This window comes from Schistocerca cancellata, chromosome 9 (assembly GCF_023864275.1).
Source record: "Schistocerca cancellata isolate TAMUIC-IGC-003103 chromosome 9, iqSchCanc2.1, whole genome shotgun sequence".
Taxonomy (NCBI): domain Eukaryota; kingdom Metazoa; phylum Arthropoda; class Insecta; order Orthoptera; family Acrididae; genus Schistocerca; species Schistocerca cancellata.
The window spans coordinates 271,249,944-271,268,112 of record NC_064634.1 but is presented as its reverse complement, the minus strand read 5'-3'; the positions used below and the strand labels follow the sequence as shown (position 1 = coordinate 271,268,112).

General features: G+C 39.5%; 1 protein-coding gene across 1 annotated transcript in view; it reads right to left on the bottom strand.

The window, feature by feature from the left end:
* Nucleotides 1-18,169, bottom strand: part of LOC126100562 (lysosome membrane protein 2-like) — a 454,514-nt gene that overhangs the window by 49,107 nt on the left and 387,238 nt on the right. The window contains exons 5-6 of the mRNA XM_049911179.1: nucleotides 13,795-13,992; nucleotides 9,444-9,692 (exon numbers count right to left, since the gene is read on the bottom strand). Of these exons, the coding sequence (XP_049767136.1) occupies nucleotides 9,444-9,692; nucleotides 13,795-13,992 (447 nt within the window). The remainder of the gene's footprint in view (nucleotides 1-9,443; nucleotides 9,693-13,794; nucleotides 13,993-18,169) is intronic.

Here is an 18,169-nt window from a genome sequence, read left to right as displayed (position 1 = left end):
GAAAGTGCATCCACTGATATTACCAATACATACACAAATGCTGGGCGTATCAGAAAGAATCATCCGATTTGTCACGTCTTTCTTTCTGAAACTAATAAACATACAATGAATTTTGCTTTTGGATGAAAGGGAAACTCAAAAAGAATTTTTGAACCTTTTCATAGGGGTTCAGTATGCCTCCTTGAGATGCATGGCATTTGTCAATGTGGTATTCAAGTTGTTCCCACACTGCAGTGATAATGTCTTGAGTTACTGCTTCCACAGCTGCTGTTATGTGATGTCTCAGTTCATTCATTGTTGTTAAAAGAGGCACATAAATAGTCTTTTATAAACCCCCACAAGAAATAATCACATACAGTCAAGTCCAGTGACCTTGGAGGCCAGTAATACAGGGTTATTACAAATGATTGAAGCAATTTCACAGCTCTACAATAAATTTATTATTTGAGATATTTTCACAATGCTTTGCACACACATACAAAAACTCAAAAAGTTTTTTTAGGCATTCACAAATGTTTGATATGTGCCCCTTTAGTGATTTGGCAGACATCAAGCCGATAATCAAGTTCCTCCCACATCCGGCGCAGCATGTCCCCATCAATGAGTTCGAAAGCATCGTTGATGCGAGCTCGCAGTTCTGGCATGTTTCTTGGTAGAGGAGGTTTAAACACTGAATCTTTCACATAACCCCACAGAAAGAAATCACATGGGGTTAAGTTGGGAGAGTGTGGAGGCCATGACATGAATTGCTGATCGTGATCTCCACCACGACCGATCCATCGGTTTTCCAATCTCCTGTTTAAGAAATGTCGAACATCATGATGGAAGTGCGGTGGAGCACCATCCTGTTGAAAGATGAAGTTGGCGATGTCGGTTTCCAGTTGTGGCATGAGCCAATTTTCCAACATGTCCAGAAACACGTGTCCTGTAGATTGCACAAAAAACGTTAACTTTTGGTGAATTGCGAATTTGCTGCACGAATGCGTGAGGATTCCCTAACGCCCAGATTCGCACATTGTGTCTGTTCACTTCACCATTAAGAAAAATGTTGCTTCATCACTGAAAACAAGTTTCGCACTGAACGCATCCTCTTCCATGAGCTGTTGCAACCGCGCCGAAAATTCAAAGCGTTTGACTTTGTCATCGGGTGTCAGGGCTTGTAGCAATTGTAAATGGTAAGGCTTCTGCTTTAGCCTTTTCTGTAAGATTTTCCACACCGTTAGCTGTGGTATGTTTAGCTCAATGCTTGCTTTATTCGTCAACTTCCGCGGGCTACGCGTGAAACTTGTCCACACGCATTCAACCGTTTCTTCGCTCACTGCAGGCCGACCCATTGATTTCCCCTTACAGAGGCATCCAGAAGCTTTAAACTGCACATACCATCACCGAATGGAGTTAACAGTTGGTGGATCTTTGTTGAACTTTGTCCTGAAGTGTCGTTGCACTGTTATGACTGACTGATGTGAGTGCATTTCAAGCACGATATACGCTTTCTCGGCTCCTGTCGCCATTTTGTCTCACTGCTCTCTCAAGCGCTCTGGCGGCAGAAACCTGAAGTGTGGCTTCAGCCAAACAGAACTGAATGAGTTTTTCTACGTATCTGTAGTGTGTCGTGACCATATGTCAATGAATGGAGCTATAGTGAATTTATGAAATCGCTTCAATCATTTGTAATAGCCCTGTATAAGGCTGCATCATTTGGTCCAGTGCAACCGATCCATTATTCAGTAATCCAATTTAAAAATTCTTGCACTCCCAGATGCCAGTGTGGCCCCATCCTATTGGTAAATGAAGTCATTCAAATCAGTCTCCAAGTTCTCAAGCATATCGAGATACATGCTTCCTGTAATCGTGTCCTTGGGAAAGAAAAATAGACCACACACCTTTTCGCGTGAAACTGCATAAGACACATTAAATTTTGGAGAATCCCTCTCATGTTTTGCAACTTCATGTGGTTGTTCCATACCTCATATTCTCACATTAAGATGGTTCACTTTTCCATTTAAATGGAATGTTGCCTCTTCACTAAATGCTAATTGTGGAAGGAAACTGGCATTCCCCATCTTGCCAAGAATGACATTCAAAATCCCACACATTGTTTGCCATGTTCACGAAGAGCTTGCAGTAGCTGAATTTTGTACAATTATATGTGCAAATGGCAACAACGCATGCCAAATGGACATCAGGGGCTTGTTGAGCTGTGTAGCAGCACATTGCATGGATTTCTATGGACTCCTTGTGAAACTATGGTGGATGCTTTCGAGTCTGTGTATAGGTACTCATGGACAGCCTGGTGATTTGCCTTTACACAAACATCCTGTTTCTTGGAATTGTTCATGCCACTGTCTAATGCTCTGTGCTGTAGGAGGATCCACATGATATCTAGTATGAAAGTCAAGTTGAAAAGTTATTACTAATATGCTCCTCACAAAACGTAGAGCACGAAATGCTTTCTGTTGACCCAACACCATTTTCACTAGAACTGAAATGAATGCACATTGCTGCTACTAGCAGGAACCATGTAAAACTTGAGAGTTTGCTCTTTCCAGCCATATGTTGTTCTAGTACATATCTCAAATAACATAATAGTTATGGTTTTTTTAAAAAATACGATGATTCTTTTTTATGCACCCTGTATAGACTGTGTTCTGATCTTTCAAAAAGACAGGTTCCTTCTTCATGATAGAAAAAAAAATGTTGGGGGATTAAGAGACAAGCAGAAAGGAAGATAACACAGAGCACAGGTTAAAATGGATCCATCTTGTCTGAAAGGCCTGGTTTCTGAGTGACTCGGCACACCTCTCTTACATATTCAGTACTACTACTTCTCTACTGTGAAAATGTATCTATGGTTTCAAAAGCTATGAGAGCAGTCTACTTATCTTTGTGTGTGTCCATTGGTACTCCTGGGAGAGATGCCTTCTGAAGATAAGTTCTAGGCAGACCACATGTATTTTTCTGAATTTAATAAATTTCTGTATGGACATTTTCATTCTGATATAGTTTAATGTTTGTCTGATCATACAGTTTTTCACCACTGCAGCTTTTCTATTCCATCTTTGAGTAAAAAGTTAAGTATTTTATAAGATATAATAGATGTCCTTATTACCTGTCTCTCCTTATGGCAAAGACTCTCATTTCTTTGCTCACAGATTCTTTTCTTACAAGGGAATGGTCAGACTTGTCATGTCGAAACCTGTGTTGCTTTTTTTACCACTGTGAGTTAACATTGCAAGAAGTCTGTATGCAGAATTTTAGCTGCTGACATGACCTGGAAGTCTGTAAACAATTTTATGAAGTAAGACATTATTGTCACATGGTTTCCACGCTTATAACTGCCTCTTGTACAACCCTGACCTCTCTCGCTACATTATACCAACGCCATCTAGGGACAAGGTGGCGTTAGCTATGCGCCGCTCTCTTGCCACAGCGGTGAGAGAGCTGATCCCTCCAGTGAAAGCGATCGTATGATAATTAAACATTCGTTGACAAATATGGCTGATATGTTATCTACGACATTCTTTCCAAATAGCTATGAAATAGGCACAAATATATATACGGTTTAGAACACGTCCAAATTTTATTTCTTGTAATTAGCGCAAAAATGCGAAACATTGATACAATGTTCAAAACATAGGTTTTTTGTGCACCAAGAACATACAAGCAAAGACGACATATGACAGCCCTGCGAATCACAGACGTTGTTAGATGTCCGTAGACAAAACTGGGCTGGTGTTAGCAATGAATCAGGCCTAATATCAGCATATTTCGAGGAGTGCCACGCATATTTAATCAAATTCTGAAATCGTCGGGAGGAAAATTGATAATGTACTACTGATTGCAGCTTGAGAATATTGTCACGGTGATAGACAGGAAATTGCAGTGATCAGCACACAATAATTTTCTCTGTTAGTTTTCTGCAAAATGCCTTCCACTGGCGGAAAAATTCTCTGTCTAAAGGCTGAATTACGTTGGTCGTGCCTGGTGGAATCTGAAGTGTCTCTACTTCTTTGTCAGGGTGGGCTCGAAATACAGCTTTTAATGAATCAGACCTTTCATGACCTGACCACGAATCTAGAAGGAGAAGAGATTTGTTCCCGCAGAATGGAAGAAAAGCATTACGCATGAAAAGTGTAACGTTTTCGTTTGCCATTTTTCCAGACTTCGATGCGTCTACTACAAGATTGTTTGCGTAGAACATTGTTCTTTTGACACACGGTCCAAAACGTCCAGTTGGTTCTTGAAGACACACATATATTTTAGGCAGCAATGAACCATCCAGACTAATAATGGGCATTATAGTGTATGAATGGGTGAGTGCAGTCGTGGACTGTGCAATCGCTTCAATAGGTTTTTCCCGTTTGAATGACAGTGTTCTTTTTGCACGCATTTCTTTTTGAGAACCTGACTGATCTGCATTGTACACGTATGATTCACTAAAACTAGCGATCTTATTTTTTGCATTCGTAAGAAAAGCTATCATTTCGATTTGTGTCACTTCATTTTCCGACCTGTTTCTCGATACAAATTTTGTTATTTTTCTTGCCACAATTTTATGTGATCTTTTGAAGCAACTAATCCAACTTTGACAAGCTGTAAATTCTTTAGCGCCCATCGCGTTGGCAATCTCTAACGCCCAATCACTCAAAGTTGTATTGCTCACACCAAATGACTGTTGTATAGCATCGGTAAATAACTCAAAAAGTCGCGCATTTATCTCCGTCACAATTTCCAGTCGACTATTACGTCGTCGAGCGACTTGCTTTTTCCATCTATACAATTCACGTTCAGAACGGACAAAGCGATACTTATTTTGAACAGTACTGACACGTAGGCGTTTCTTACCACTTTCGTTCAACCAATACGTCACCGCTTTTTCTTTGTCTGATAAGGTAATTGTAGTTGCTGGTGTTACTTTCGGAGATAATTGATGATGGTACGCGGCACTATCACTCGAAGAGTCTTCACGAGAGCAACGTTCGTCGGTGTCTTCGCCGTCTGTAGAGTCACAGTCTGCAATATCGAGTGTTCCAGTTGTTTCTAGCCACATGTCTGCGCCATTTACATGCTCGTCTAGAAGTTTAACAACCATGTCGCACAACACATAGTCTTCACGCGTGTTTTCTGTTGATTGCGTCATTTGGCGTCTGTGGTATATCTCTATGGCAAGCAGCAAAACATTTACAGGGTTCGCCATCACCTGTGAGGGGAGATTGAATGTTCACCGTAAAGTGGCTTGCGGAGTATAGATGAACATGTACAGAACATCTTTCATATCTCTAACCAGTTTCAGGACGGTATGTTTCGAAATACGTACCAGAAATTAAAAGGACGTGCATGCCACAGAAACGAATATTCGTTCCCCCTTTCCACCAAAACCTTGCAGCGATATTCCTCTTTAGTGAACGCCGCGGTAAGACGGCCGCTCTTCCCGACCGTGCGCACAACGCTCGCGACTCGCCATTTCCAGGGGTGGCCAGCCGTCACTGCAAGCGCCAAGCAGGAAACACAGCCATGTTCGTGATTTTTTTTTTAGGGACTTCCAGTTCATGTCAGCAGCTACAATTTTGCAGACGGACCTTTTGCACAGTTAAATAACAGTGCTAAAAAAATCAATACATGTTTCGGCATGACAAGTCTGACCATTCCCTTGTTAGTATCTTTCATTTCATATGTTATCTGTCTACTTAATTTTACACTAATAACTAACAATTTTTTCCACTACTACTATTGTGTCTTCCTAATTGTGATGCTTTGTATGTCTACCACTTTCCTTCAATATGGCCTTAGTTTTGGCTACTGCAAATACATGTTTTGTGCAAACTATGCTGTCCAGCTATTGGACAGTTATTCTAACTCTCCAAGACATCTGATCAATGGAAGGAAGTCGTTTGCATATTTTAGGCTGGGTTGATTTACTAATTTTATTTCTGTTCAATTGGTCTCAGAATTTGGCATAAAATTACAAGAAATTGTTTTTAAAAATCTGGATGGTGTGACATTGAACTACGAACTGTCAGAATGAAAATAACAATAAAACCAAATCTAGAAAAAGACATAAAACATTAGAATTCATGCTTTCTTCTTCTTCCTCCTCCTCCTCCTCCTCCTCTTCCTCCTCCTGGCCACATCCTGTATCTTCACATGCTCAGTGTTTCTTTGTTTGTTTGACAGTGTTATTGGTAGAGGTGGCAGGATGCCCTACCTGTTGCCACCCCTTCCTCCCCAAAATATAATTATGTACCCCATATGCCTGTGACTAGTGCTATCCCACATGAAAGAGTGTTACTGTTTTCAACATGTCTGAATTGTTTAACAGATGCAAGACATTACTAGCCTGGTATTCACCTAGTCAGCTGTAGGAAACTTCCTGAGAACCATCTCCAGGCTGATATACATGTCAGTCCTCATTGTTAACCCACTGGTGTGCCAGGCAAGACACACAATTAGAATTGTCCATATCTTAATAATGAACAAGGATAGCAGAAATAGTTATCTACAGCCTTAGAGGAATTAGCCTGTCATTCATCTGGCACAATGCGAGAAAAATCATCAAAACTCGTGTCAAAATGCCTCAATTACATAAACAAGCCTATACAGGATGTAAAACCCTAGCAGAGAATAGGGCATCTGTGACATCATGTAAAAAAACTGTTTCTTTTTTATTTCCTCTACACAGTCAAAACCATTGTATCTATAGTTTATTTACGTCTTACATTTGTCTTCATATTGGCTGCTGTTAAAACTTTTCAATACACTTTACTGATATTCAATTATGATAAGACAATGAAAAGCGTGTAAAGAAGTAACATATGAACAATGCTGTATAATATCTGATTCATTTTAGTGAATTATAGTCAAATAACCCTGTGGGTGTACCTATAGAATTCCTGCAGAAAGCTGAAGTTGTTTCCCAGAAGGAACACTATCAGTCTGGGTTTGTAATCATGTGATTTGTTAATAACCTTTTTCAACTCATGTGGAAACCTGTTAAAATATGCAGCGTGTGTAATAACTTCAAGTTGAGTCACAACTGAGTGAACCACAACTCTGCTGAAAAACTTACAGATGTGGTGATATGGACAAAAAAGTTCCACTGAACATGGGCTCTAAAATGCATGTCTTAAGAGCTATGAACACTTCTTCAGTCAAAGAGATGTGTTGCACTGTATCTAAGATGAATGAGTGCTAAGAGGTCTTAAGATATGGAATTTAGAGCCCATATTTTCTGGACAGTTTTTTCTTGTTTTGATCAACATTGCCTCCTGTGAAAGGGTGTCAGTGGAGTTGTGGTTCATCCTGCATATTTCTGAGTACTCCATACTTTCTGGACAGTTGTAAATGCTGTGCTTGCAGCTCATTGTGTAGAGGTTTACACAACATTTGTGAATTATTACCACATACCAACTGAATGGTTCACTGTTTGGCTTGAAGTAAACATTTTGCTGCAAAATATGAGCCCATATTACATTAAAGAATTAGTGTATCCAATGTTAAGAAAGTTGGAGTGTGTCACTGGCTGTAATTGTAAGATATTCTAATCGGAAAAGTATGTGTGTGGTTTCTGCAGCAGGTCATGAATATATACATTGCATGAGACCTCAACAGCCACACTTACCAGGTGCAACAGATCTCATGTCTTGTACATCAGTAACTGAGTCACTATTAAAGACCCGAGTATCAATATGTTTAAAAAGCTGAATGTACTATGCTTTACTGGAATGAAGCCAGTCTATTCACTGCAAACTGGAAGTTGCTTCTTTCCAGGTTAGTCAATCTGTAATAATTATGGAAGTATTATCCACTAACAAAAGAGCTTTAGAGTTATTTGGTACATCTGACAAAAGGTTATTCACATGTATTAAGAAAACAACTGACTGTAATATGAAAACATGAGAAACAACCCATGGTGCACAACTCTTGTGTGTTGGTAGCTCATTCGTTGCTAAGAGAGAGATTTTTTCGTATTTATTCCAATTAAAGAGCACAAAATTTTGCATAAGGTTAAGAATTTGGATTTACAAACAGTAAGTTAGAGGCATTTTGATGTACAAAGTGGATCAAACTCACAAGTAAGGCAGTAACAAATCAATTTACATGCCAACGAGGCTGCAGTGATACCACTCTAGTGAAGTGGCATGCATCCCAAACTCTTCTCACAGCCAAGTTATACTCATGAATGAAAACTATAAGGTAAGATGTAATAGGTAAGACTGCAGATAATGTGAGGGGTGGTGGTTGTTATTTGCATGTGGTGAGTCATTTTGAGGGACATCATGCTACTGTGACAAGGGATTGCAATCAAGCAACTTCACGAGAGATATCTTCTTGGATATGACAACAGAAGTACCAGTGATTGCTGGCCTACTTAGAAGCAGATAAGCTAAGAGAAACAAATGAAATCTCTTAAGATTCATTCTGTAATCATCTTGAGTACTGTCAGAAGACTTTGTTGTAATTTGTCTGATTATGTATATCTGAGAGGTCAATACACGAGTTATTAATTCAAATTGAACTCTTGATGATAATTTAAAAATGTGATGTATATTTCCTTAACAACAATGGAGGTGCTGTCCAAGTATAAATCCAAGGAGAGCCTTACAAGATAAGATGGACAAGAAAAAGAAAATGTAAAGAACAATCAAATTAATAATGTATTCCAGAATGACAGCCATACACCAAAACACATTCACATTACTGCCTACAAACAATTTTTCTATCACATCGAGCTACCATTTGTAAAAGTGGTACAGTCAAAGTAATAACCCAGACAAATTTTGTGGCACTTTGAAATTTACGTAAAAATGATGAACTTTGTTTGGATTTTTGGCTTGAAATAATTTTACTGCACCACATTTAGGTATGTTGCCCCAACTGATCAAAAAATTGTTTGTTTTCGGGTATATGAATGTGAAATTAATGTGTAAACTGATTTATAATTACCCTGCTTTTAAGTTTGATGCACTGTGCACAGCACAGTGCCTTTGTCTTATTATTTTGTAGATGTGAAGATGGTTATCATAGACCAAAATTAATAACCTAAAGTGGAATTTTGTGATCTAAAACTGAAATAAATACAAAATAACCATTCCTGGATCACTGTGGATTTTTCCTCTGGCTGTGTCACAACTCATTACGTGAGAGTTCATGTTCCTTTCGTCGTTCAGTTATTTTGTTAATAAATCCTTACAAGCTGAACATGCTGCCTAGCTGTTGCTTTCCTTTACATCTTTCATAATATAAACTTTTCTATACAGTTACAAATGAAGTGAAGTGACACTGTTGTAGTTTAGTCTTGATGTCATTTAGGACCATTTACAAGCCCTGAACAACCATGTGTAACAACATTTTTGTTGTGGTTTCTACTTTTTTCCATCAGGCACTAGCTTGGAATTAACTGAGCAGTCACCAAGTGTAGTGGAGTACCAAAAACCAAAACTTACCATGAGATCCTTTTCAAACTCAAGGGGCAGCCGACGACAGAGCTCCTTGTTGAACAGGTAGAGTGGCGCACGCTGCTCGACGAGGTGTGGTGGGAACATGGAACCGTCAGTGCCATCTACACGTGAGCACTCTGTGTCACCCCAAGCACGCAGTCGTGGTTCGCCATCAACAGACACAATTACGCCCAACTGTTTCATGTCACGGGCTCCTGTCTCTGCCTCTATCATTGAACGTCCAATGCCGCTGCGCTGAAGACAAAATGGCAAGTTTCAGTTACATCTGTAATGATACAGTGAATGACCAAAAATAGGGAAGCCCAAAAGTGATAATGTTGTCAGAACCATCACCTGCTACAGGGAACACACAGATAATGCTTGCAATTATAGAACATTGAATAAGGTCAGGAAGGACCAGTCTCCAAATTCAAATGGTTAAATACTATCACTATGGGACTTAGCAATGTTGGATGAATGGAATACAGATGATGCTATATAAATTTTGTGTGTGTGTGTGTGTGTGTGTGTGTGTGTGAAGGCAACTTCCTATTAACAAAAATCTGCAAGCCTTTTATTTCTGAGGAAATGAAGTAACGCTTAAGAATAACTACAGGAAATCTCAAGTTGACTTTTTAGTTCTAACACTCATCAGTTGGTAGTCTTGCAAATCTCTTTGAAAGATCATTTGAAAGACCATTTTAAAGTCATACAGAAATATGATTATCTTCCTCAGTTGGAGATATATGAGTGTTAAACGACAAACATTTTACTTGCACTGAAAATTCACATTACCATTTATGTTATTCATTTTTCGCTTCATATGTTACGAAAAAACAAAGTGTTACTGAGGATGCATTACAAAGAATAAGCTTATGGCACTATACTATTCTCTTATGACAATTGCACAAAAATCATCTCCTCTATGGTCATGCACAATTTCTGCATGTGATCACCCAAAATGTGTGTGTAGCACCACTTTAACCTCACTTCAAGGAAGTTGTGTACTACTGGAAGGGTCGATTTAGATGGTTTGGTTATCCCATCAGTGATTAAGATAGAATACATCTGCCATTAAACTTAGTATTACCAAAAAAGTCAATAAAACAAATTTACTGCCTTTTACTGTCATTCTTCCACCCCACAGTACTCACATCCATAGTGCTTACGCCAGTACCATACATGTGGCAAGCAACCAGCTGTGGAATAACCTACCTTATAAATTTAGAAAATTTACATATCTTTCAAATTTTTGTAAATAAGGTTACTCTTATTATTTACTGAAACAACACAACTGTAGCTAAGTCTTTGCTTCTAACTTGACCTCCATACACCCTCATCTGAACTCCCCTATTAAAGTTCCTAAGACTTTTAACTATTTTCTGCAAGTTTCCTCTCCTCTTGCTACTTATTTGCTTTACAATTATAACAATATAAAATCTTCATACACTAGTTGTTTGTGTGAAGTATATATGACTATCCTGCAAGATTTAATTACGCTTTCAATGAATTTCAGTATTTTTATTTCATGGATCCCACAGAGAGGGATTGCTGGAATGTGGAAATACATAAAAATACATTGAAATGATCTAACATTATGAAATTACAGTTCTGATGGTAATTGTGAAGAACTGTAACTTTCACACCTATTTTAGGAGGTTTTGTATTGGTATTTTTCAATACAATAAAAGGATTTGACCAATGGAAGTTTTTTTTAATTTTTGTATTTTTATTTTGTATTTTTATTTTTTTTTTAAAATTTTGTCTTCAGTGGTAACACATTACCTACAGGACATTTAATATTGTTGTGAAATTTTGTAATACATGAATGCCCATATACATTTTCTTGATATATTGCCACTGGAACTAACCAGTAAGGTACTGGGAAAGTATATGCTTATGTCTACAATTGTAATTTATTTATTTTGCCAACTGTCTATGAGTGTTGGTACAAGGGACAATCATAGGCCATCCTATGATCAAAAAAGTATGATTACACAGTTAGAACAGTAGTGCAAGTGCAATTTAAAAAAAAAATATTATCCTTAATAACAGTGAACACGTGGTATAAAGTGAATCTTAAAATGTACAGACTGCCTCTTACACCCAACAGGCAATATCAAGCTTTCTTCCCAAGTAGGTGTGTCAGACACTAAAAGAGAAGGTCAATGTTGAGCTTAAGGGAAGAGGACGAGGATGAGGTAATAACTACAGATTAGCTTGCTTCAATTTCAATTTTAATCTTAACTAATAACACAGAAATCACAATTAATTTAAAAAAATAATTAGTATCATCAAAATGTCAAAAAATTACCATGTTATTAAATTTTTTTTGCAGAGTACTTGTTCTGCTGAACACTGTTTGGGAAAACCTGAGTTACTGTTACAGTGTGCAAGTTGTTGATAGGTACTTCGGAAATTTTCATGAAAAATATTGATTGTTTATTGTGCTGTCTGTCAGATACAAGGAAATGATTATAGTTTGTGATGATTTTTATGTAAATTTCTTACAATTATCTGGCAGGAAAAGTGAATTAGAGATATTATTGGTCATGTGTGTTCTAGTGTCAGTTATAAATTTCCCCACTCTGGTAGCTTGAGATGAGAATACAGTGATTAGTGTTTTCATAAAACAAACACAACTAAACAAACACATGCTTACCCTGTGACAAAAAGAATATAAAATCATAATGCACTGTCACACTACATAAGTACATTTACAGTCCAAAAACACTCAGCAAAAACAATGAGTGTGATAAGTGACAAAACCATGACACATTTTTAGGAAAACATGAAAATAATTGACTGAAATTTGGAACAAACCTATCTGCCAGCTCTAAAAATCAACCATTTTCTTAATAAGTTTGTAACAATTTTTAAAGCAGTTATTGAAAAAAATAATAAAAAATAAAAAATTCGGTACTAGAATAACTGTCAGTAACAATCGGGCAGTCTCGCTTCTTACATCGTTCTCCAAACTTTTTGAGAGTGTGATGTCACTGCCTTCGTAGTAATAGAATATATAATCACAGTATTTGGTTTTCAAAAGGGCTGCTGGACAGAAGCTATTTATACCTTTACTGAGTACAAAATAAAATTTTTAAATGATGAACTATCAACCATTGGGATCTTCTGTGACTTATAAAATGCATTTGGTTGTTTAAACCATAATATTCTATTAGAAAAACTAAATGTTACGGCATTTGTTGTTCAACAAATGCCTGGTCATTTTCTATTTAAGCAACTATATGCAAAATGTTGCACTAGGTTGTAGGAGGAAAAGAGAGAGAGAGAGAGAGAGAGAGAGAGAGAGAGAGAGAGAGAGAGAGAGAGAGAATCATTTTTATGGGGAGAAATCACAATGGGCATTCCACAAGGTTCCCTTGTGGGTCAATCTCTTTTCTTGTGCTATGTTAATGATGTACCACTTTATATGAAGCAGGAGGCAAGAGTAGCCCTGTTTGCAGAAGATACAAGTATTATAATCAGCCCATTCAAAGAAGCATTGACAAGGGAAATAGTAAATGATGTCACTAGTTAATTGGTTTGCAGGGGTAAACTGACTAAATTTTGAAAACTGTTTATCAAGTTTTGCACTGTCAAAAACACCCAATCTATTATGAAACAATTTACCACCAAGAAATAATGAACAGGTTAGAAGGTCCTGTATTCTTGGCTGTGCACACTGATTGGAACTTAAACTGGGAAAGTATATAGCAGACCTGCTGAATTGTTTAGTTTCAAAAACTTTTGTCGTAAGAATAATTATCAACTTTGGAAGCACAAAAATCAGTATGTTACCATATTTTTCATATTTCCATTCACAGACATTCTGCAGGATAACATTTTAGGGTAACTCCACACTTAGGTAAAACACTGATTGCAGAAAAGAAAGAAATTAGAACTATATGTGGAGCTCACAGACATAAATCTTGCACCCATTTATCCAACTGAGATTATTAACAGCAGCAGCCGGAGATACATTTAATTTGCTGTCAACAGTCTATTCCAGTGCAAGAGCAAAGGAGTTATTCACCAATACACTACCCAAAGGAAAAATGATTTGCATTTTCGTACTGCATCAAGCTTTATGTCCAGAAAAGAGAGCAGTACTCCACCATAAGCTCAAGCTAATCTGACAAATAATATGCCAGACAGCAGAAGGGTTTGTGAATGTAGATTAAAGTTGTTTTGCCATAACAAGGAAGTCTTGAACAGTAACAACTAGTAACTTAAAACCCTATAAATGGTGTGTGTGTGTGTGTGTGTGTGTGTGTGTGTGTGTGTGTGTGTGTGTGTGTGTGTGTACTAACTAGAGTTAGTTTGAGCCATCAGTGAAAAGTGCACGAATACTTACAGCCTCCAGGAAGCCAAGGCGCATATCTGAGGGGCTCAGTCCAAACATGGAGAAGATACTGGAGAGTGTCATGAGGGCTTCCTGGTAGCCCCACAAGAACTCTTCCACATCCAAGTGCAGGAATGGAGATTTGGCCATCACTGCCTTCACCCCAAACTGTGTCCAGTAGCTACTTTTCCGCAGCATCGATATGGCACTCTGAAAGAGTAACACCTCTCTATCAGCTGCTAGTTACTGCTGCCATGAAACTGCATGATGTGAACTTGAACTGATACATTGAACAGACTATAATGATTAAACTCTCTGGAAACTAAAAACATTAACAACAGAAAAGACTATCTCAGGAAACAATTTCTATAATAAAAACACAGTGTTTAAGTGGAAACTTTTAATTTTGCACCCATTAAGCTAGTATTCTTATCCTAGGTGGGATTGTAAGAGTTAACAAGCCTGGCTCTTTTCTTCCTCATTTTGACGCTGACTGGAAAAGACACTGCCTGTAAGGCAAGTGTTACCCAACACAAGAGAGAGTTTTTGCTTTAGAAGGGTGGCTCCACACCTTTGTGTCAGCCAGTATTTTAATGACCACTGCAATTTCAATTACCTGACAAAAAAGTCCTTTTTCCTGTTAGTTTGTTAAGGACAAAAAGGTATCTACATGTACATCTGTACTTTGCAAACCACAGAGAGATGTATGGCCGAAGGTACTTTCCATTCTACCAGTTATTAGGGCTTCTTCCCCTTCCATTCTCATACGGAGCATGGGAGGTGTGGCTGTACAAATGTCTCTGCCTGTGCTGCATTGGCAATTCACTGTTGGCCCACCTGATGTTACACTCTGAATTGTATCTAATCTTGTCCTCACATTCCTTCGGAGTGTAACTGAGGTTGCAATATATTCCTGTACTCATCATTTAATGCTGGTTCTTGGAACTTTTTAAGTAGGCTTTCTTGGGTTAGTTTGCATCTATCTTCAAGTACGTACCAGTTCAGTTTCTTCGGTATCTTTGTAATATTATTCCTCTGATCAACCAAACCTGTGACCATTTATGCTGCCTTTCCAGTTAATTTTATTTGGTAGGGGCTCCAGACACTAGAGCACTGTTATAAGATGGGTAGCATGAAAATTTTGTAAGCACTCTCCTTTGAGACTGATTGTATTTCCCAGTATTCTACCAATAAACCAGTCTGCCACCTACCTTAACTTTGATGGAGCCTACGCAAATGTTCCAGGTAATATCCTTATGAAGTGTTAACCAGGTATTTGTATGTGTCTGCGAATTTCAGTTGCGACTCACTGACACTCTAGTCATTGTAATGATAGTAGAAAAACTAGTTAGCCATCTACAGCTTATCTTGACAAACATCTTAAGCATTTGGTTGAACTATTTTAGGGAAACTGAACAACACGATACAAGGAGACACAGAATATGTATATGAGCATCAGTCCATTCTAGGATCCAAGATTTTATGCTGTTTTTGAAGTAAGCTGCAGTAAAACATAAGCAAAATAAAGTACTCTCAAAAAGGTTAGTAGTGGATTTCAAAATAAAGTACTCTCAAAAAGGTTAGTAGTGGATTTAGACACATCTACCCAGTTGTATATACCACTCCCTTTGACAATAACAGTTTTGACTCACTGTGAAATAGACTTCATGAAATACCAAAAGGCTTTTGCAGTCACTCTCATACACGGCTGCGCTACTGCCACTCACAGCTGAAGAAGAATGGTCAGAACTGGTACTCAGATCTGAACACCTCACTCAGCAGTGACTCAGATGTGCTCAATAACACAGTGGTCAAGTAATCAGTAAGGAGGGAGAGAGGCTTAAAAATGCCTTTACATTATGGGGTCTTGTTCAAACCAGACGTGATAGGATGGTGTATTAATGGATTTCTTTGATCAGACAGAAGGTTCACATTTGAGGGAAAGTCAAAATGAATAAATAAAACTTTTTATTGATAAACAATGTAATCAGTATCATTTCTCTACTCTCAGCTTCTATGCACTCAGTCTGTCTCTCAGTAAGCATCCTGATTCAATCCTGGAAGTACCGTTGTGGCTTTATGCAGAAATACTTTTTCACTGCCTTCACAACCTTGTCATCTGCTGAAAACTTTGATTCATGTGGGTGCTCTTCCATCAGAGGAAACATGTGAAGACCCCTTCAGTCTAGGCCATGGCTGTAATGTGAGTGCTCCAGCAACTCAGACCCAAGATTTTGAGTACAGTGATTGTTTTTCTGGTTGAATGTGTTATCTCAAAAGAAAATCATACATTTTGAAAGCATCCTCCTCTCTGTTTTCACTTAGGGTTTCACTGCTCAAAGTAGTCATCACCACTCACTTTAAGTCAATATAATGGATTAATATTGAATCTTTCACAACCCAAAACATCAACTTTACTGCAGAAGCTTGGGTTTTAAAAAATTTTTGTGGTAGGTAAGAACATCGTGCCACCCTGTGCACTGCTGCTTATGTTATGAATCACAGTGATTGACCCATGCCTCTTCTCCTCCCTCTTCAAATGGCTTATATGTGATTTCAACATTTCCAAATACACTCCTGGAAATGGAAAAAAGACCCACCATACTTGCTCCGGACACTGCGAGAGGGCTGTACAAGCAATGATCACAGGCACGGCACAGCGGACACACCAGGAACCGCGGTGTTGGCCGTCGAATGGCGCTAGCTGCGCAGCATTCGTGCACCGCCGCCGTCAGTGTCAGCCAGTTTGCCGTGGCATACGGAGCTCCATCGCAGTCTTTAACACTGGCAGCATGCCGCGACAGCGTGGACGTGAACCGTATGTGCAGTTGACGGACTTTGAGCGAGGGCGTATAGTGGGCATGCGGGAGGCCGGGTGGACGTACCGCCGAATTGCTCAACACGTGGGGCGTGAGGTCTCCACAGTACATCGATGTTGTCGCCAGTGGTCGGCGGAAGGTGCACGTGCCCGTCGACCTGGGACTGGACCGCAGCGACGCACGGATGCACGCCAAGACCGTAGGATCCTACGCAGTGCCGTAGGGGACCGCACCGCCACTTCCCAGCAAATTAGGGACACTGTTGCTCCTGGGGTATCGGCGAGGACCATTCGCAACCGTCTCCATGAAGCTGGGCTACGGTCCCGCACACCGTTATGCCGTCTTCCGCTCACGCCCCAACATCGTGCAGCCCGCCTCCAGTGGTGTCGCGACAGGCATGAATGGAGGGACGAATGGAGACGTGTCGTCTTCAGCGATGAGAGTGGCTTCTGCCTTGGTGCCAATGATGGTCGTATGCGTGTTTGGCGCCGTGCAGGTGAGCGTCACAATCAGGACTGCATACGACCGAGACACACAGGGCTAACACCCGACATCATGGTTTGGGGAGCGATCTCCTACACTGGCCGTACACCACTGGTGATCGTCGAGGGGACACTGAATAGTGCACGGTACATCCAAACCGTCATCGAACCCATCGTTCTACCATTCCTAGACCGGCAAGGGAACTTGCTGTTCCAACAGGACAATGCACGTCCGCATGTATCCCGTGCCACCCAACGTGCTCTAGAAGGTGTAAGTCAACTACCCTGGCCAGCAAGATCTCCGGATCTGTCCCCCATTGAGCATGTTTGGGACTGGATGAAGCGTCGTCTCACGCGGTCTGCACGTCCAGCACGAACGCTGGTCCAACTGAGGTACCAGGTGGAAATGGCATGGCAAGCCGTTCCACAGGACTACATCCAGCATCTCTATGATCGTCTCCATGGGAGAATAGCAGCCTGCATTGCTGCGAAAGGTGGATATACACTGTACTAGTGCCGACATTGTGCATGCTCTGTTGCCTGTGTCTATGTGCCTGTGGTTCTGTCAGTGTGATCATGTGATTTATCTGACCCCAGGAATGTGTCAATAAAGTTTCCCCTTCCTGGGACAATGAATTCACGGTGTTCTTATTTCAATTTCCAGGAGTGTATTTGTATGTGTCTGTGAGTTGATATGACAACCAACAAGCATAAGCTGTGCAGCAGTTTAGAGATTAATTGATCATTACAAATGCTGAACCTTCACTAATGTTCAATCGACGTGCAGTAGCCTTGTTTCTGGCTCAAAGACTATCATAAATCATTCACTCAGTTGTCTCCATGTCACTGTCTTTTTCAAAATTGTCTGACATACCTGAATCCTCTTCAGTGCACTTTTCAAATGACTTATCCACTGTCTAATATTTCATTCAATAAAACAACCATCACCATACTGAAGCTTTGTTCAGCAAACCATCTTCATAGCTTTAGTACATTCAGAATACAGAAAATTAATTATAGCCCTCATTTCTTTCTTTCTTGGTGCACACAAACAAAGGGGCACTTATAGTGCACTGAAATCACTAT